Consider the following 22,059-nt stretch of genomic DNA (forward strand, 5'->3'; position numbering starts at 1 on the left):
GAGCATTAATCTCTGAACTTTGATTTGTCACTGGGAACTTAATCATGGAAGAAGATTTACAGTCAAATACGCAGGCTATCAAGGCCACTGGATTTTATTATGAGAATCGCTCCTTTATTGTATCTGAAGATCTTCCTCTGTTATGGTGCAGGACATCTCAGGAGCCAGCCATGCTGAGCAATGAGTGAGTTAGGTGAGGCCTGGTATTGGAAGTAGAACGCATTCAGAGCCTTGAATAGGGGATGACAGCAACCAGTGAGGCCTCCTGGGCCAGTGAGCCTCTGCTGCCCAACAGTGGTCTCAGGGGGCTGCACCATGAAGCAGTGGGTATTCTCAAGAGGGAAGGGAAGACAGACTGCGGATGCCCACCAGGACACAGACACCCCAGCTGCTTGGGGTCCCCAGGGTGAGTCCAGTGGTTCCAGAAGGCAGAAAATGCAGGATTAGGCAAGGACACTTCTCGGGAAGGGAACTGCAGGGCCATCTGCACCACTTCCTCACCATTCCTGCTTCCTGAGGGAAGGTGAGGTGGTCTAATCTAATTAGTGTCTTCAGGGAAAAGAAACAGTATTCTCAGCTGCTTGTGAACATACTGATTGAAAAAAAAAAAGTTGTTTTCTTCTACTTTTACAAGCTCAAGATTCAGAATTCTGTGATTTAGTTTTTTATGGACCTTACTATTGCATTAAAAATACAATGCAATTGTCAAAATGTTGAACTCATGTTGCAAATAGCTTTCTAATTTACTGGAATAGCAATAAGCACTCTGGTTTCATTTGCATCATACTGAATGCTTGCTCAGGGGATTCATTTTAAATAATTTGGGCTGGTCAGCTTTGGGAATTTGTTCCCAAGGTTATTAGGAAGTTATGAAAGACTTTTTGTGTGGTACTGGGGATTGACCCAGGGGTTCTCTACCACTGAGCTACACCTCCACCCTTTCCTATTTTTTGTTTTATTTTAAATTGCCCAGGCTGGCCCTGAACTTATGATCCTCCTGTCTCAGCCTCCCCAGTAATTAAAATTACAGGTGTGTGCTACTGCATCCAGCTATGAAAGACTTTTTATTCTTATTTTTCAAATATTTTAAGTGAAAAGAGCAGTCTCCTTTTTAAACAGCACTCTCCTTAGACTTCTTTGAACTAGTTTTCCAGAGATCATTAGGCGTCCAGCCTCACTCCATCACCAGCTGTCCTGCTGCGGTTCAAAGAGTCTGCAAGATGGCAGGTGAGGAGTGTGGGATTGGCTGCAGTCCAAGATACTCAACAGAATCACTGGACTGTTTTCAAATCAACAGAGCAAAGATGATCCAGAGTCCAAGGACCACTCCTGAACTTTATAAATCTCCAGAAACTTCATTCCCTCTCTGACGTCATAGTGCTGCTCTGGCAGGTCTGGGCCATTGCCTGTGGATCCTAATGGCAATCAAGCACCAAGAAATAGCTCAGCTGTTGGAAGAGCAACTAATGGAATGAGGTCAGCATCAGAACCAGGATTGTACGCTGTGAGGTGAGGAAACCTCTCAGGATGAGGTGTGAGGCTTTGGACCAGCACTTAACTCCTTGGAACCTCAGTTTTCTCAGTTACACAACAGGAGTGCAGGGACCAACAGAACCCACAGAGGCACAACGAGGATTGAATGAGATATCACTGGTAAAGAGCTCGGCCTAGTACCCAGTGTCTCGTACACATCGATAAGTATCATTTAGGGAAAAAATAATCAAAGATGTGGCCGTTATCATTTATACAACAGTTGATAGCTGTGTGCCAGTGGTCACCTTAAAGGGTCCTATCAGGAACAGAAGGATGAATGAGGACTTTAGAGCTGACCCACCATGGGTAGATACCCTTGGCACCAGGGATCTTGACCACGATGCTACAGCTGAGGGGGACTCCCAAGTCATACTGACTTCCTGACTCAATAAAATAAGAGAACAAAGAGAAGTGAATGAATATATACTGAAGAGAGGAGGATGAATGAGTGGTACTGTCATGGAGACCTAAAAACTCAGAATAGTGAAAACAAGAACCTGAGTCAGACCACAAAAGCAGGCTCCAGTCACCTCCCTGTCCCATTTATAAAGAGTTTTGGTCCCCACTTCTATCAGAAAGGAGGCGAGTTGGCCTACAACACAGGTTGGCTGCCCGTTGGGAAACCCAGCCACCTGCGGCTATGCCGATGCTGGGCCCTGCCTCTCCCACTCCTTCACACCAGGCCTACACACTGTCTGCCTAAGGCCAGGCTGAGCAGGTACGTCACAGCTCACATATCCTGTGAGTCTGCAGTTCTCCCTGTTTGCAAAAAAAAAAAAAAGAAAGAAAAAAGAAAAATTGCAAATCCTTAAAGTACACTGTGGGGGGACATCTGATCCATAATCCACGGAGCAGTATAACAAATTATAAAGAGAGATGCGCTGAGTCATGTCCACACTGAGATGACTTGGAGAACCTGTTAGGTAAGCTTCTTTACATATCTTACACTCACTGAAAAGTCGTAAGCCCTCTTTCTTCCCGGCTTCATTAAACCCCACACATCCATCCATTCCTGCAGAGCAGTTTCAGCAGAAAGAATACAGTTAGATCTGGCAAAGGTACCTTGAAGAACATCCATCCTTTGCCAGTGAAGGCTTTTAGAAGATGTAATATCTCCTGACCTGATCAACACATAACACGGGGGACTTGTAGAAGGTTCAGCTCAGGTGCCCACTCTGGAGGGTGTCTTCTTCATGGGGCAGCCGCTGCCCACAAGCTTCAATCCAATAAATACAAGTTTGTCTTCCTCTCGCCCCACACCCAATTTAATGCCAGGGCTATGTTCTTTCAGTGCGGCCTTTCAGCAAGAGCTGTGTCATTTACACAGCTCAGTGATTCAGAATATTTCTAAGTGGAGCTTCATCCAGCAACAACCCCCAAACATAGCTCAGGGTTCCTCCCCATGCCAAGCAAAATTCCAAACACCCTGCTCCCTTTACTGGACAAGTCCTCTGTCCTTTCCAAATATGTTCACCTCATTAAACAGTAACCCCTCCATTCAGTGATGTATCTTACTCTCCCTGCTGACCATAAATAAACCCTCAGATGAGCCATGAGCATGAGCTCAGGAGCTCACCACAGAGGATCTAGAGTCACACTCCAGAACTTCCCTCCTAATCCTACAGGCAGACGGAAACTGAGAGAAGAGGAGAGGAGGCAGGAGGGGAGGAGAGGGGAGTATGGGGGGATGGAAGGGTAGGAAAGAAAATATGGCACATAAGTGGATTAGCCAATTGGGAAAAAAATGGATTAATGAAAGGGTATTAAACAAACTTCTCAAAATCACTTTTTTTTCAGCATGACCTCATATGATTCTTTACTTCACTTCTGTAATTTGAAAAAAAAAAAAAACACACATAGTTTTCCATATTGAACTACCCATTTACTGGAAAGTCCCAGCACGGGTGGCCTGCTCAGGTTCTCCCCGTGTCAGGAAGGGTGTGCTAGCTCATGGTGGGGCCCCCGCCCCCACTGCTGCCAATGGCCTCCTTCCCATTGAAAAGCGCTCGTCTGGAACTTCAACCAATGGAATCCAGGGAGAGTTTGCTATAGCAGCTCCAGCCCTAGCTTTTAGGAGGACTGTAAACCTTCCTTTCCTGTCCCTTGAGACCTTGAGCCAAAGTAGGAAGTCCAGACTAATCTGCTAGAGAGGAGGGCCATGGGGGACACAGAGACACCAGACAACTGGGTGAAGACGCCCGTGAGCCAGTCAGGTGGACCACCTCCAGCCTCTCGTGCAGCTGCAGAAAGACGTCACCTAAGACCTGCCCCACCAGTCCCACTTACCCCTGGAATATGGAAAAAAAAATCCTGTTTGATGTCACTAAGTTTTGGGGTGCTCTGACAGCAACAGACACGGGGCTCCTTCTCCACCCTGTGGTCTTGGGACTAATCAGGGAAGAGCAGAGAATGACAGGCGCCACGTCAGCAGGATTCATAAGCCGGTTCCCCATCCCTCTTTTCCCTCTGGCTCCGCAGCAGCATGTCCTCACTCCAGGCTGGGCCTTAGACCCATCTGAAGCACAGACTAAGACCAGCACTGACTCAGGCCAAGCCGTGCTACTTCTGAGCCACTGTCAAACACAGTGAGGAGAGAAATTAGCCTTCGCTGCTGAGAGCCACAGATCCAGGTCCTTTGGTTCTGTGGAATACACGGTGAGAGATGGCTTCGCCCCCCTTCAGTGAAGGATCTCAGCACTTAAGGACTCAGCCCTACACGAGAGAAAGTCACTGAGATGGAGGAAAAGAGCAGACTCCTCCAAATAGTGGATGCAGAAGTGCAGAGGGTGACCAGCCTTCTGCTGGAGGCCACGCATGCCTCTTACGGTCCAGCACAGAGGGGAGCGAACTTTTTATGTAAAGGGCCAAGGTGTCAGCACTTTAGACTTTCATGCCAAAAGCTAAAACTGAGGACTTTAAATACTACTTAAGTAATCATTTAAAGTGTAACCATTATTTAAAAAAACTTCTGGGCTCTGAGGTCATAGGAAGCAGGTGGCAGGCCAGATTGGGCCCTGGGCTGCAGCTCACTACCCCCCACCTAGTGGTTAGGATGGGCACCTCTCTAATGCTGTCACATGTCCCATGTCCTACCCAAGGCTGTGCTGAAGCTCAGAGAAGAGACACATCTCTCTGAAATGAAGATGTGCCATTTTATAGGTCTTCCAACAGGGAAAGCACCTGAGTGAACCTTGATAGCAAATAAATGCTACTGAATAATGGAGAAAAGCAGAGGTGTGATGGGTTTTAAAAGCAGGGCATGGGCAGGTCAGCTCATTTTCTTCCATTGGCTCAAGAATCAGCAAGTCACACAAACACAGTTCCAAGATAACCAGTCCAGCTTCTGCAACTTTTGATACCTTACAAACCAACGTTCAGACACATGGCCTGGGCTGCCACAGCAAAATCTCATCGACTGGGAGGTGTAAACCACAGAATGTATTTCTCCCAGTTTGGGGAGCTGAGAAGTCCAGCGATTCTGTTCCTGGGGAGGGCCTCTTCTCAGCTTGCAGATGGCCTCCCGCTTTCTTGTCTCTCAGACGACAAGAAGGGAGAGGGGCACAGACAGGGTGACACGTTCTTTGTGTCTCTTATTATGAGGACATGAATCCTGGAAGGTCAGGGCCACACTTTCATGGCCCTGTTTAACCTCATTCACTTCCAACAGTCCCAGAGGGCTGGGCTGCGGCATCTGAATGGGGGGAGCAAGATGGCATCCACGGCCATAAGTCACCCAGCCACACACTGTGACCTGCACATGGTGCCATGGTCCACAGCCTCACATGAAAGCCAAATCAATCCCAAACGCTCCTTCCTGTGCTTCTGCAGCATTCTGTCCACAGACGACTGCTAAAGTACCCAGGGCCTCTCTCTGTATGTGTACCCCGTATCTCGTCAGCCGCACTCCTCAACCTCAGCGAGCAGACACAGCAGCGCAGACACTGGAGACCTGGACCAGCACAGTGCCCGCCAGCAAAGACTTAGAAACCAAGTTAGTACTCACCAACTAATTCTCTAAATTTGGCTTTATTAGTGAATATTATCAATTTGATTAAAGCCAGACTAATGTTTCTGATAAAATGAAAACACATATGAACATATACTCGGCTGGGTAGGTTATGGGTGGGGGTGGTTCAGGCACTGCTTGCAACTTGCCCAGGTGAAGCTACTGTAGAGCAGGGCCACCCTGGAGATGTGGCCACACCCCTGGAGATGCTCCTAGGGCGCAGCGCCCTGTCTGTGTGGGGGATGCTTCTATCTACAAGAAGGGCCAACAAACTTCTTTTCTGAAGGGCCAGGTCACAGTTATTTCATAGTCTACACTATGGCATACTGTCCCTCTTACCCACTGTAGTGCAAAAGTGGCTACAAACAATAAGTAAATAAATATCAGCTGCTATGCTCCAACAAAACGGCATTTCCAAAAACCAGAGGTGAGTGGGTGTGACCAGGAGTGCTGGCTAACCCTGATCTAAAGGGCGTTTTGTTCACGGATGAAAAGGAGGAAATCACCACAGACGTCTGTTTCTACTTTTAACTAATCGTCACAGAGACCCTAGATGTCCTAACTCCATAACTCTTTAAATCCAGGGAAAGCCACATGTTTAAGGGAACGTGAAGGTGGTTTCCAAAGTGTCCCCAGCAGAGTCTGGTACCTTTTGACAAAGGCTCTGCCAGTGCGTTTCATGGCATCCCCGTCCTCAAGAGAAGAAAATACGCGTCGAAGGCAAAGCCGAAAAGGTAGGCAAGTCTCCGCCCGGCTACATGCAGTGCTAAGAGCAGGCAAAGCGGGCAAGGGATTTACCTCGACAGGAAATCCGCGAAGGAAAGGCGCACGGGGTACCCAAACCTGAAGATCTTCACCAGCTCCAGGACGCCCAGGTACTGCAGCTGAGCCGACACGTAGAAGTGATCAAACACGTCTGGCAGCTGCGAGTTATTGGGTTTGATGCAGTGAACGACATGCGGGGTGCAGTGCTGGAGCTTCCCGGTAATATCTGCCAGGGATTTCTACAGGAAAAGAAAGACCAGCTGATTCACCCAGAGAACCTGGCTGGAAACTCTGAGCGCTTTTGTTGGTTTTCGTACTGGGGATTGAACCCAGGGCACGTTAACACAGAGCCACATCCCCAGTCCTTTTATTTTTTAATTTTGTATAGATACCTGCTAAGTTGCTGAGGCTGGCCTTGACTTGTGATCCTCTTGCCTTAGCCTCCAGAGTTGCTGGGATTACAGGCATATGTCACTAAATCCAGCTTTTTTTTTGTTTTTGTTTTTTAAATACGGATCTTTATCTCCAATCTGACTCTATTGTATATCACATATTTACTTACTGTGTGTGTACGTGTGTGTGTGTGTGTGTGTGTATTTACTTTTCCCTGAAGGTATTCAAGTTTTCAGAAATGAAAAAGAATTCCATGTGACCCTGGTGCGGCTGACACAGACTCACTAGGCCCTTGGCATTTTTACTGACCCTGAGCTGTGACGCTGTGCTGGTGGGATCGCTGCGCTCCAGTCTTTGCCGAAATGTAGACGCTCCTTTCTTTTTTAATATCTGTAATGAGAAAAGAAAGAGGGAGGAAAAGACAGGGAAAGGGTGAGCTTTGCTCAGATTTTAATTACTAAATTTCAGTTTGGAAGGAAAAAATAGAAACTAAGGTTTGCATCCATGTAGATCCACAGGCAAAGGTATAAAACAGATTATAAAAACCAGGACCAGACGATCTTTCTGTAATGTTCCTGTAACTCGATGAATGGCACCTGCAGGTCAAACAGAGCCCCAGCTTCTGGCCTTTCAAGGGCAAGGCTGTCAATCAGGCCCACCATCATCCATGCCCATCTGCATTTGAGAACACACACAGATCCCAATCACCTACCTGCACTGTTCTGGTCATTACAAGTCCTTTGCATTTATCATTCTCTGGGGATGAAGGAGATTTCAGGTTATAAGGAGCAGATGCTTCCACAAGTGTTAGTGTGCTTCCTGAAATTTAAAATATAAGCAGCACTGCATGTGGGTATGGGCTGGACACTTGTGCTCATTCCTTCCTTTCCTCTTTCTCTCCCCGACCCTCTCTCTTAATAAATGAGATTAATAAGTCTGTGAAAAATGATAATAGATTGTTTTCTTCAATAAGTAATTACACACACGTTCTCAAAAGAAAAACAATCCCATGTAGTGAAGATAATAGAGACACAAAACGATCAGTGGAAATGAGGCCAAGGGCGGGAGGTAGATAGTCAGATTCCAGCAGGGGTTAAAAGAAACCTCGCCACTAGTGCACGGCCTCATCCACAGCACCACACAGACCCAGACCAACACACGGATTGATGGAAAGCCACTTCTCTCCAAACCACAAGAAGGACTCCTGATGCAGAATCCTCTGAGCCTGGTGCTACTGCAATGACAGTAGCTCCTTTCCCCATTATGATGACCTCGGAGCAGGAGGACTGACTATAACCAAAAAGGGAACGCACTGTGCAGGGACTGGCCCCACTGCAAGGTGTCTCCTACCAATGCAGTGCACAGGCAACGCAGGTCAAAGCCGTCCTCCTGGCTGCAGGGGTGGATTGCAGGACCAGGGCATTAAAAAGGGGACGGCTAGGGAAGTGAGGGGTGGAACACACAAGGCAGTCAGACAGACAAATCTCCATCCCTGAGCAGGAGTGCTCAGGTTCCCATTCTGTGTGGAGGAGCCGCTGCAATCTCCTCCCCTCTGCCATCCTTCTCAGCCTCACGATGCTTGATAATATCTAATAACGGAGGACAGTTCAGCCGAGTGCTGATCACTTGCTCTCGATTTGCAGGAGGATGGAGAAAGGAAGGTCCAGAAGGTGCAGAAGAGCGGCGGGAATGAGGATGGTGCTTCTAAAGGACAACCCTTTGTCTTTTAGTGTAAAAGATGCCATTTTGTATGCAGTGAGAGGGACTTCCTGTGCTCTTCTCGCTCTGGACAAGTACATCAAAGGGTCGATAATTCTAGGCCCTGCTAGCTAAACACACTCACATTCCCCACCACTCTACTGAAAGAGTTGATTCAATTAGGCCTTTATTTTAATTGGAAAACTAAGACACATTCCAGCAGGCTGCAACAACTGCATTTCTAAAATTGATTGTCCTGAATGCTTTCCCAACTCTACGCCTCCTCTTCTATTCTTTTGGTAGACACAAGCAAAATAACGTGAATGCAGTCTGGCGCTGTATTCGTATGAAGCCGAACATGCTTCAAACATTTCCTTATCAGTTTGAAATAACTCTTCACAGAGATTTTAGTTCTCTTCTAGAATTAGAACCTTTAGGTTATATGGACATTCACATTCATGTGGAACAAATGTTCAAATTAGCATAACAAAAACTAAGGTAAAAATCTACAAATAAACAATAAAAATATTTTAAGATAAAAAATGCTCTATGTCTACAAGAGAAGCAAATATTCATGGTTCAGAAACCCCAAACCTCAGAAATGATAAGGTAGGTAAGTATGTACCCTCAGAGCCTACTGCCCCCACTTCAGTCCCCATTCATCCAAAAGGAAGGCAGATGAAATGCAAATGAGATGTCACACAGACAACTGATTCGTCACCACACTGCACTTTCCTGTAACGTCCCCTCTCTTGGACAGTTCTGGTGGGTATCCTTTCCTTTAATTCTTTCTATTAAATATAAGTTTCTTTACATGATTGTACAAAATTATGATTTTTTTTTAAACAAAGAAAATATCCAAGCAACCTAGAAGCAAATAAACAAGAATCACAGAGGTGCCTACCGTGCTAAGCTCAAGATAATTCTTGTTCTCTCCAACAATTGAGGAAGCTGTCGTTTTCTTATGGAGCAGGGCAGATTTATGTCCTCGGAATTTAAAGGAAGGATATGAAGATAGGAGGGATCCCGTTGGTGACAATTTCGACTGGAACAAATGATTGATCACGACATTTTCACTAGCTAGGAAATAAGTAAATGGACGTTGTTAAGTGCTGCTAAAATCATTATTTACTTGAACGTTAAATTTATTCCTTATAAAAGTACTTTAACCACTAAAGCATTCTGTGCTGAGATGTAAAAGGTGCTACAGGTCTGCCCCTTCCCCCCAACGGTCCTGTCTCATTCCCTGACCCTAGCTGCCCTGGGCCAGGTGTTCTGACCCCTCGTTCTCCACCTGAGCTCCTGGCCCTTGGCTCTCTGCCTGGCACTGCCTCCTGGTTATGGGCACAGTCCAGCTGAGACCTGAGGGGCTTTGGTGCAGCTGGCCAACTTAGGAAGACATCTGGTTCTGGTCAGAACATCCCCTCCTACTCCAGGAAAGCAGCACCTTGGGCAGTAGACCATTTCAGAGCCTCACCTGGCTGCACCTGTTGTTAGGCTAAAGAAGGGGAGAGAGAACCCCTTTTGCTGAATTCAGTCAAGATGCCAGGGTCAAAGTGAGCTGATACATTTCAGACTCTATGTAATTCTAGGTCCACGTTCCTATCTGGACATCTCAGGGAGAAGAGGAGGTGGAACGAGTGGAGTCTGGATCACACATTTCAACAGCAATTTGAAAACAATGTGAATGGCTGGTAAAGACAAGAGGGAGCACTCTTGGGGTTGGTTTTCTGTGTGTAGACAGCTTTTGGAGCCTAAGTTTCCCTCTTTATCAAAGGATGATGACAGTACCTTGGCGGTAATTGCAAGGCTTGAAATGTGAAATCACATGCATCAATCACTTAAGAGCATGCTCAGCCCACCGGGCAGGGAGAGCGTGTAACAGTGAAGTAGTTTAGTTGCCACCCTTCCCACACTCAGGGGTTTTGCTTGCCCAGGTGCAAAATAAGGCAGATAGAATCTAAATCTGTGTCACCTTCAGTGAAAAGTCACATTAATAAACAAGCAGGGAAACGGGAGAGTGGTCAAAGAAGGGGGACGTAATTACAGAGGCAGGAGTGGGAAGGGACCCTATGGTGTTGGCTTCAAATTATGGGAGAAAGCCACTGTTTTTAATGCACAGCTGCATATATAAATATTATCTATGTCCGTCTCTTAAATGGTGAGGTCTGAAAATACCTAAAATCAAAGACACTACAGAAGCAGTGAGCTCACCCAGGCCCCAGACCACAGTGTTCCTCAATTCCATACTTCCCAAAGACCAAATAGGCTGATTCTAGATCTGACACTGTCTTGGAAGACCAGATATGAGGAACACTAAAAAAGTCACGGGAACCTGTCAAAAGGACACCGGAGCTGGCCTGAAGGTGTTCTAACAGGCCAAGCCTTGAAGAATTTTAGCATCAAAATAATGATGTAGTGGTATAGGGCTCACTGAATAAAATAAGAACACCTGAGTCCACCCGGTCATATAAGCAAAGGAGCCAGTGAAGTAGGAGACATGGAGTGTCATAGCAGAAGGCCACTGTTGGTGGGGGAATGCGTTCTGCAACTGTAAGAGGAATAACTGATTCAAGCAAGCATGACAGATGCCTGCAAATCCAGCTGGGAGAGGTTGATGGAACAGAACATTCGCACGGTCTCCAAGTGCTTCCCCCCAGGTCACTCATCAATGCCAAAGAGGAACCAGCAACTCTGGAAACTGAGAGGCTGGCAGACACCACCGTATCAAAGCAGTTGCGCATCGCAGCTTCAGGGACATTTATGGTGGTCGCTGACTCTGGTGCACTGAGGATGCATATACCACCTCTGAGGGGTTCCTGGCAAAAATGCTCAGCTTGATTCTGCTATAAGTAAAACTCAAATATCCCCAAATTGAGGAACACTGCATGAGATAACTGATATTTAATTTCTGAAAACAATGTCATGGAAAACAAAGGAAAACATGGAAATGTGCAAGATTAAAGATGGAAGTGAAATGACCCTGAACTGTGGGAAATCGCTATAAAAGACATTAATGGGACAATTGCCAATGCTTTATCTGAGCTCTGGATTAGATGTCAGCACTGTATCAATGATCAATATTCTGATAATTTACTGAGTTCAAGTAAGACAATGTCCTCATTTTGGAATGTGCATTGACATGTAGACATTAGCAGATGAGTGACTTGTTCTCAAGTGGTTCTGAAAATACACACATGGAGGAGGGAGGGGGGAGGGAGGGAGATGGAGGGAGGGAAGGAAAGAAGGCCCTGAAACCCTGATCTGAAGAAACCGGGAGTTTTCTGTACTGACTTTATAACTTGTCTTTAAGTTTGAAACCACTTCAAAATAAACAAACAACAAGTATGTACCATGACCCTCGTAAACAATAACAAAGCAATTGTCACTCATATGTAGAGCAAGTCTAAATGTGTGTGGGCCCACACAAAAACTGCAACACATTATCTTCCAACTGAAGGATAACAGCCTTAAATAAAACTGAAAACACCAGACATAAACATGGACCACACTGTTTGCCTGACCCCCTTTCATATAATCTATGTATATTGATAGGTAGTATGATATATCACCATGAAATTAAAAAAAAGCATTGTGCCAACTTCTAAAACATGCTATATATTAGATCTTTGCTAAAAGACAAGACCCAAAGGAAACGGCATTATAAATAAAAGTGCAGGTAACTGCATACTAGGAGCAAGACATTTCCAGTGATAACAGGTCAGATCAATTACTGCAATTCCTCCTTTGATCATGATACCATCCCCAGTCCATGCTTCAACATTGGTCTCTGCTAAGACAACTCCCAATGAGCGCATGTTCTGAGAGGCCAGCAGAGTGACCCCTGCCCCGGGAAGACTCTGATACAACCATGCTGCTGCAACCTGAGGCAGATGTGTCCTGAGACCAGAAGTGACATGGACATCTGATCTCCAGCTCAGAGGCACCTAAGTACTTCATGAAAGGCATCTTCCTGTCCCAGGAGAGACAAATGCTCTTTTGCTTCCAGAGCACCTTAAAGCACAAAAGAAGCTGAGCTTACATTCACTAAAGGGGTCACTAGAAAAATGTGAATCACTGCAGAAATGCCACTAAGAAAATAACTACTAGAGGAGACAGAATCATATATATACGCATACGTATACGATTGGAATATATATGAATTTAATACATTGTTTTTATATAGTATAGAATAAAATTCAATATATATGTAGAGTATTAATGCCCACTAAGTAGAAGGAACTGATAAATCTATCATCCATCTATCTATCTATCTATCTATCTATCTATCTATCTATCTATCTATCTATAAATACACGTACACACATATACACATACACGCAGATTTATAAACGTACTGGCTCCTTCTACTTGGTGGCATTAATACTCTATAACTGGATGTGCATAAGAATAAAAGACCATCCCTGGTTGTGCTTCACGGTACCTTAAGTAATGAAATTCACCCTACTGTGGCCTAAATAACTTTGGACGCCATATTCATCTTCATTAGTCTTCACAGAATAGCTTTTTTATATTCATACCACTAAAGTAGTAAAGGTGTTTTACATTCCTATCTGCTAAAAGCTTAGTTAAATTATGGTTTCTACTGGACTCCAAATTAAATTGTAACCAGTGCACAGTATGGCAAGACACATTCCTTATTATTCTGGGCATTACAATGCAAAAGATATTTTAATTATCCTTTTGCTAGTAGCATATTTTGTAGGAAAAAAAATTCAAGAAATAAGGAATGCATGGCATTTTAACCAGTGTAGGGAGAAATCAACTTACTTTTCATTACAAATAGAAGATTCTGTGAAAGGGAGTCTTTATTTTTTTCAATTGCTCCAACAATCTCATACATTACCTATAATAAGAGAAAATAGCATAATTACTACGGATTAATCATGACCATGAAAATAAGTTCCTTTAAAGAATAATTCAATTCAGCTGAAGTTTTAAATTATTCATGAAAGAAGTCTCTTCAGGTCTGAGAGCTCACACTGCAAGTTCAAAGCCATGGCCTGCATGTTCTCATTCTGTACTTAAAGGGGGGACTCTGCTCCTCTGCTGTTTTGCAAGGCTCTCTTCTGATCCCGAGTTTCAGGGCAAAGGCTGATGACTCACATCCTGACGCCCCTTTATTCTGAAGGATTGCAACTCAAAAATCAGCTAACCCAGTACGGGCTCCTGACACTGAGCCTGTGTAGTGAAGGCAGTCTGAGATGGCCTGTGGTCTCCTTAATAAGGGCTGCTTGCTGTTAGACCATTGAACACCCAGTTCATCGGATGTCTTTTGAACGAAGAAAACATGAGAAACAATTATCGAAGAACACATTTGGGTGACTTAATTGTCTGGTTTTATTGGTATCCAGTACGGCTGGGAGACCTGATCTTTGGAGCGACAGTCTAACTGCATCTGTCTGAGCTAAGTATGAGCTCCCAGAGGGGTCATGAGAAGCCATTCAGCCACACCTCCATCAGGAAGCCTGTCCATTTCAATATCAGCTCCTTTCAGAAGCATCCCGTGGCACAGAACCCTGGGCAGGGTGCCAGTGGCTGTCCTTTTCTCTCTTCCTACCATCACCCCTGGTAGAAATCAAGAGGGAGAAACAGTGGCTGGACTTGCCACTCTGGGGATTCCCAGGGAGGACAGGGTCTGGGACAGACACAGAGAGGCCGTGAGTCCACTTGGTCTGTGGGAGGAACCTAGAGAAGGGCCACACAATCCCTGGTGGTCCATGTCCCTACGTGGCCTTTAGTCCCAGGGCTCACGTGTCCTCCTTCAGTAAAGCTCTGTGTGGGTTCCTTGATGTCACGGAGCCTGAGCCACAGGAATCTCCACGTCTCCTGTTAAAACCAAAGTGCAGAGCTCCCCTGTTGTTCTCGAACAAGGGCACGAACGTCCACAGACAGCATCCTGATATTTACCGGGCACACGGTTTTTATTTACTTATTTATTCATATTATATATTTATTTATATTATTTACATTTACTTATTCATGTAAATGTATTTTATTGGTAGGGCATCTGCATATAATTAATGAACCACAAAGCAGGTCAACTTAATCACTTTTGTCCTTCCGGTGTTAAATCATATTCTCTAGGGCCCTCCAACTCTAAAAGCCTCTGACCTTATTCATAAGATACAAATGGACACATATTGACAGGCTGGGTTGACAGCCCACTGTAGATGTGGGCGGTAGACACTACCAAAACAGCTTACTTATTTTATCGTAATTACCCCTGTAATCAAATGACTGATGACACAGTACATAAAATCGGCATTAGTGGATTATTGACATGTGGTTTTAAATATTTATTTTTGGCCCCAAATTTGAAATCAAGTATTGCTTCAAGGAATCTTTCATACTGTCATGGAGAGATGGCACTCGAGATCATTATCTGCACCCTAGGGTGTACCATAGCACCTTGCTACTGGATCACTGTTGCTTCTATGGTCTTAGTGGACAGAGCTGAGAAACACAGAATGCGCACCGTGAACAGGCAGGCAGGTGCACATGCACTTTTCATTATAGTCAAAGGTAAAATGTCACTGAATTCATATTTGGTCTTTTAATCACGATAATTTCTTCAATCTAAAGAAGTTTGGTGTTGGCTTTGTCAAAGGCAATTTAAAAATCTCTAGATAGGGAATAGGGGTGGGAGGGAAAGGGAGAGAGAAGGGGAATAGCCTGGATGGTGAAAGGAGACCCTCATCATTATACAAAACACATGTATGAAGATGTGAATTTGGTGTCAACATCCTTATATACAATCAGAGATATGATAAATTGTGGTATAAAGGTGTACTAAGAATCATAATGCAAAAATAAATAAATAAATAAATGGAAAGGCCCTTTTTACTTTAAAAATATATGGTATCCCTTCATGCTCATTTATTATATACATAAATAATGTGTTCCCATCACCTTTCAATATTTTGAATTAGCATTTTAATTTAAATATAATTCTTAATTATAATATTTCATTGGTTCTTTTTTTGGTTATACATAAGAATAGAATTGATTATAAAAGTAATTATGATAATCATAAAATAATTGTAAAAGGATAGGATATAATTTGTTCTAATTCAGTCCCCAGAACTTCCCCTTCCCCTCCATTACTCTTCCTTGTTCTCTTCTCTCTACTGACCTTTCTTCTATTGACATATAGACATTTTGTCTTTAAAATCAGTGTCTTGGGGATGTACATGATGGTGAAACTCACTGTGGTATATTCGACATGTACATAGAAAAGGTAGGTGAGGTCCACTCCACTCTCTCCTTATCCCATCCTTCCACCCTTCCTTCATTCCCCTTGTTCACTACACTGGAAAGATAATTTTAGATTTACATGAAGTTGCAAAAAATAATACAGATAGATCATGTGTACCCTTCTCCAGTTTCCTGCAAGGATAGCATTTTACAAATAATCATAATGGAGATATTGATTAGGATGGTGAAAACAGAAAACATAACATCAGCACATTGGTCCCGTGTGCTGCCAATTTTGACCACCTCCCAGAAATCGCCATCTATTTGTGGGGCTCTACTTCTGGGCTCTTTATTCTGCTTTGCTGATCCGTGTGTCTGGCCTTTGGACACTGTCTTGGTCACTGAAGCTTTAAACCACAATGTCAAGTCCAACAGGCTGACTATGCCAACTCTACTTATAAAACTGGCCTCAGCTACTTTAGCTTCTTCTCCTCTTCATATGACTTTTAGAATTATGTCACCTTTTCCCTTACATCTACAAAAATTTTGCTGTGATTTGGTTAGAAATAGCATTGGATTTGAATGCCAATTCTGGGAGACTTGTCTGTGTTCATTATGACCAAGTTGATGAGTTACTCTGTTGTCTTTTAATATAAGAACATATCATGTCTCTCCTTTTAATTAGACTATGATTTCATTCATCAGCATTTTGTGGTTTTCAGCATAACATTCTCTACATAATTTGTTAGATTTATACCCAAGTATTGCATCGTTTATGAGTGACTGTAAATGTTATTGCATTTTTAATCTCAGTGCCCATTACTAGTATATAGACAAGCAATGGAATTTTTATGTTCATCTTGTATCTTTTGACTCTGCGATACTCACTTATTACTTCTTTGGTTTTTATTTTTTTTAATCTTGGTGGATTCCTTGGGATTTTGCACACTGAAATTTATGTCTTAAATAAACATAAATTTCTTATTTCTTCCTTTCCAATCTGTCCACTTTTGATTTCCTTTCTTGCCTCATGACACTTTGCTAGAACATAGCAGACATCCTTGCCTTGTTTCCAATATTGGGCTCAAACATTGTTTTCAACCATTAAAAACAAAGCCAGCGGTAGATCATCACAGATGCTCTTTATCAGGTGGAGGCTGTCCCTACCATTTCTATTTTTCTTAGAGTTTTCCTCATGAATGGATATTGAATTTTATCAAAACTTTTTTTTTATTCCTTGATGTGATGCTGTGATGTTTTTCTTCTTCAGCTTGTTAATGTGATGGATTACCTCGATTGATTTCCAAACATCAGACTGGCTTTGCACTCCTGGGTAAAAATGCCCATTGGCCACGGTGGACAGTTCTTTTCATATATTCCTGAATTGTAGTTGCTGATATTTTAGCAGTGTTTTGCATTTATATTCATGAGTGATATTTATCTTTAGTTTTCTTGTGTGTACGCGTGTGCCTGTAAAAGCCTTTGCCTGGTTTGGGTATCAGGATAATACCAGCTTGATAAAACAAACTGGGAAGTGTTCTCTCTCTTATTTTCTGGACAAGTTTGTACAAAGTTGGTGTTAATTTTCCTTCAAACATTTGGTAGAATTCTCCAGTGAAACCATCTGGAACAGGGAGATTTCTTTTTTGGAAGATTTTAAATTACAGATCCATTTTCTTGATAGGCCTATTCAAATCATCTATTTTATATTGGGTGAACTGAGGTAGTGTATGTTTTCGGAGGAACAGGTCCATTTCATGAAGCGGTCAAATTCACGATGGGGTTATCGGTTGTGTTCCTTTTTGATCCTGGATGTATGCGAGGCACGTAGGTATGTTTCCTGTTTCATTCCTGGCTACCTGTGTCTTCTTTCTCTTTTTTCTTTGTCAGTCCTACTAGAGGTTCATCGTTTTTACTGGTGCTTCCAAAGGCCAGCTCTGTTGGGAAGATTCTCGCCTCTCCCCAATTCTACTGGCTTCTGGTGTTACCACCTTCCATGGCTTGCTTTGGTGGACTTTGTTCCCTAGTTCTTGGGACAGAAGCTCACATCATGGATTTCAAACTTGCCCTATTTTCTAAGATGTGGATTTAGGGCTATCAATTTCCCTTTCCATCTTGTTTTAACTCACAAATTTACTAGGTTGCGTTTTCATTTCCATTCCGTTGAACATACATTTTTAAAATTCTCTCAGCTTTCCTCTTTAATCCATGGGTTATATAAAGGGTACTGCCCGTTTCCAAGCCTTTGTTGATTTTTAGTTGAGTCCCACCGTTTTGGTCAGTGTTTTCACTGCTGTGACTAACGGATCTGACCAGAACAGCTGTACAGGAGGAAGAGTTAACTTGAGGGCTCACGGACTCAGAGGTCTTAGTCCATAAGAGGCCGGCTCCATTCCTTGGGGCTTGAGGTGAGGCTGAACATCATGGTGGGAGAGGGTGGCGAAGGAAAGCAGCTCGCATCATGGTGATCAAGAAGCAGAGAGACTCCATCTCCAGATACGAAATATACACCCCATAGCCAAGCCCCCAATTAACCCCTCCCTCCAGCCACACTCACCTGCCTCTAGCCACCACTCGTTAGTTAATCCCAACAGGGACCAATTCACTGATGGGGTTCAGACTCTGACACCCTGATCATTTCTCCTCTGAACCTTCTTGCATTGTCTAACGAACGTGTGAGCTTTGGGGGATACTCCATATCCAAACCATAACACCCACTGTGGTAGGCAGACCTTCTCCATTTCTTGTCCGTTCTTTCAAATGTGTTGGGTTCTGAGTTATGGTCCAGCATAGGGCCTATCTTGATATATGTTCCGTGGGGACTTTAACATTTTGACCTCTGCTTCTGTAGGCCGAGGTGTTCTGTAACTCTGGGAGATCCTGTGGTCCGTGGCGTGTGCCATCCTGTACCCTTGCTGACCTCCCAGGCAACTGTTGCAAAGAGGGTGTTGAAGTTTCCAGCTTAACCCTCATGGGCTCCCTTTAGTACTGCTCCCAGGGAGGAGGCAGAGCATCACCTCAGCCCTGAGCAGGGAGGACAGTCCCTCTCCACCTCCCTGGCAAGCATGGGTTCCCTCGACTGCTGGGTGGGGACAGCAGGTCTGCCCTGTAGGCCACTGTCGTGCTTCTCTGGCTATGGGGTGAGCAGTGCCGGGTAAGTACTTCTGCACTGATTCCTGCGTGGGGAGGCATTGCCTGGGCAGAGCTGGAAGTCTTGACCCCACTCACTGGCTCTGACCTGGCCCCAGCGCAGGGAGGTGTGGGTGACACACACCCAGACTCAGCACTGTGCTGAAATCTGATGGACCTACAGATTTCTGAATTGTACATGCTAAAAAGAAAACTATGATTTTAATAAGCATGGTTAAAAGATTTGTTTTAAAGATGTTGTTTTAGTTGGACATAGCTAAAAATGGTCGACATGCCTTGTTTTTGTCTTGAATGAATAGACAACCTTTGAATAAGTCAAGCTTTCCAGAGAAATAGCATCCATAGGGTAATAGATACTAAAATACACATCATGGGGAATTGGCTCAAGCAATCATAAAGGCTGAGATCTGCCATCGGCAAACTGGAAACCAGGAAGCCGGTGTAAAGTCCTCAGTCGGAGGGTCAGTGGTCTAGAATCCAGGCTGCCTCTGAAAGCCTGAGAAGCAGGGTGCCAAGCACAGGGTGGACCATGTCCAGCTCAGCAGTCAGAGAGTAAATCTGAGTTTCTTCCACCTTTCGTCCTTGCGGGCCCTAGAGGTCAGGGGACCCAGCCACGCTGGGAGGCAGATCAGTTCTACACAACCCCATCCAAGCCGATTGCTCCCCAAACACCCAAACTTGTTTTTTAAAAATATTCCAAGCTGAGCTGGAAAAATATTCCAATCCTTAGCTGACAAGTAATGACTGTACTGGGCACAATGGGGTGCTCTCATCTAGGCATACACTGCAGAAAGAGCCCCTTGCCCTGATTAACTAGCTCTTGGGCATCCCACGGCCTATTCGGATCCAACACGATCACAACCACACAGGCCCAGCTCTCAGAGGTGCCAAGCTACGGAGGAGGACCGGGGCCCTGCAGGGCAGGCTTGGACTGCAGCTTCCACCTCTCAGTGCCCGGGAGGCTGGGCCAGTTACTGACAATGCCTGACTTCTCATCTGCAGGCGAGCAAGCCACACAGTGCCTCCCTCTCCAGCTCTCTCTCCCGTCCCTCTCTGTCTCTCTCATTTTGAAGGTAAGTAAGGGAAAGGATATTTTTATCTACTTGGGCACAACACCTATCGTTTTCTAGCTCTTATTTCTAACGATTACCTGTGCTGCTTCTCAGTCCAGATTTGTTTCCATCACGGACTTGAGAAGGACCCATGGACTCACCCGGCCATTACCTGAGGCTACCGCATGGACTGTCTACCCAACAAGAGGAGTCATCCTATGACATCCTGTGGTTTTGCTGGATGAAATGCATTTAGACCTTTACAAACATGGCTCCCAAACAGAAGGATCCTCGCTAGAAGGGAGCCACATGAAAGTCACCAGCCATCCATGGGTCACTGGCCTCCAGCAGGAGTGGCCTTGAGCCATGCAGCAACAAGTTTATAGAAAAGACACCAAGAGAAGATGCCAAACAGCGGGGACCCCCACTGGGGATCCTGGGTAATTCAAAGGGAAGTGGCCCCAAAGCCCAGGGGAGTGGACATAGAATCTCTATGCAGGGAAAACACAATCTCTCCCAGCAATCACCTGGAGCTTTGTGGGTCTGGGGTGGTGGGAGGACAGAGAAAGGTCCTTTTCCCAGAGGCCCGCCAGGTGGCAGGAGCGGCGGAAAGCAGATTTGAGGTGGCAGGCCCTTCTGGCCACTGGGGCAGCTGACCGCTGGGCTCTGTCCCTCTCTTTCTTGCTGGCTCATTATTTGGGGAATGAAAGGAGAAAGACATGAAAGGAACCAAAGACAGAGGCCAGGCCAGTCCTCCCCGCCCCCCTGCCATCTTTACATGATGGATCCTCAGGCCTTCATTCTCCCTCCCTCTCAAGACTGGAAGGTGGGTTTCATGCCGTGGGTGACAGCCTCCCTCAGGCATGTAATAGAGAAATTTATATGCATACAACCTGCTACGAATCTTTAAGAAAATTGTCATGCATTCAAAAATTTCCTTTGGAACGATTCTATTCACTAAATGACTCAAGAGAGCCACGGCTTTTGCCTGTGTTTCAGCCGCGCTCACTCAAGTGCTTCCGCGTGGATGCCAAGCGCAGGGTGCGACATAAGCGAGAGCAGTGACAGCAGGCTGCTTTGGGGACGCGCTTGCTGCAACACTGTGGCACCACAGTAAACACAATTAGAAGATGAATTATGTCAGCTCTAGATGAAGAAAGGGGGGTATCGAACCCTTTCCACGGCTGTGAATCACGGTTCATCAAGACACCGAGGTTCCTGGCTTCACAAAGAAAGGAGAAGCTACGACGTGGAACCCTCATATATTCTCCTCCTAACCAAGGCTGCCAGGCTCAGGCTTGGCTCATCACCAAGGCAACCGAAATCCAAAGCCACAGAAATAGCTCAGCCCACCAACACGGATTCTCATTCCCTGAACTGGAGCAGCTGGCGTCCCTTCCCGCCCTGTTTAAGAAGGGGCAGGGGTCACCCATGCTGGAACAGGCAGCTCTTCCACTGCAGCTCAGCCCTGCGTGGGCCTTGTGCCTGTGGGGGCTGTGCCAACCTGAGGCACCGCGTGGCTACATTTCCAGTGTTTCTCAGGACCCCGGCAGAACATCTGCACTTATTAATATAAGTGCAAATCCTTTAGACTTCACCCAAAACTCGGGAAACCTCATTTGGGGGGCGGGCATCAGGAGTCTGCATTTCCCACCTGCTCCCCATTGATTCTGATGCACATTCAAGTTGGAGACTTGCAGATGCAGAAAATGAATGAGAGTGTGAGGAGGGACAGAGAAGGGACAGTGGGCTGCAGGGTGGGCAGAGGGGACTTTTGCTCTAGTTTCGACCTGTCAACCTGCAAGTCACTGCTGGGGCACGCTGTGGCCTTAACTGTGGGGTATGAGCACTGAGCTTCCCCTAACCTGTCTTCTCAGTTCAATTTGCTGTTGAACTCTGGCCAGTTTGCACACAATGTCACGATTAGCACAGCCTACCAATAAAAGCACTGTTGTAAGGGACTGTACAGTACGGATAGTAGATAGGCTTGAGTGGGCATCATCTACTTAGACTCCCAACTGGCTTTTAGTGTGGCTAATGTCAAGGGTTATAAAAGGTAACTGTCAATTGGACCTCAATCAGGGTTCAAAAACTAAATTTGGAATAAATCAAGCAAAGTAGCAGAGACTAGTCATAATACAAGTATATTTATAAAACTTGGAAAATAGTAATAGTAATGACCTCTCTCTCCCATTTTCACAGATAGTCAACCTAGATGTGTTTCTGTCCATAAAATCTAATTTT

At 44.9% G+C, this 22,059-nt stretch overlaps 1 protein-coding gene across 1 annotated transcript in view; it reads right to left on the bottom strand.

The window, feature by feature from the left end:
* Window positions 1-22,059, bottom strand: part of MYO16 (myosin XVI) — a 539,332-nt gene that overhangs the window by 107,954 nt on the left and 409,319 nt on the right. The window contains exons 24-27 of the mRNA XM_081300676.1: window positions 13,187-13,262; window positions 9,300-9,475; window positions 7,007-7,087; window positions 6,338-6,543 (exon numbers count right to left, since the gene is read on the bottom strand). Of these exons, the coding sequence (XP_081156802.1) occupies window positions 6,338-6,543; window positions 7,007-7,087; window positions 9,300-9,475; window positions 13,187-13,262 (539 nt within the window). The remainder of the gene's footprint in view (window positions 1-6,337; window positions 6,544-7,006; window positions 7,088-9,299; window positions 9,476-13,186; window positions 13,263-22,059) is intronic.

The sequence above is a fragment of the Spermophilus citellus genome, assembly GCF_964194105.1.
Source record: "Spermophilus citellus genome assembly, chromosome: 1".
Lineage (NCBI taxonomy): Eukaryota > Metazoa > Chordata > Mammalia > Rodentia > Sciuridae > Spermophilus > Spermophilus citellus.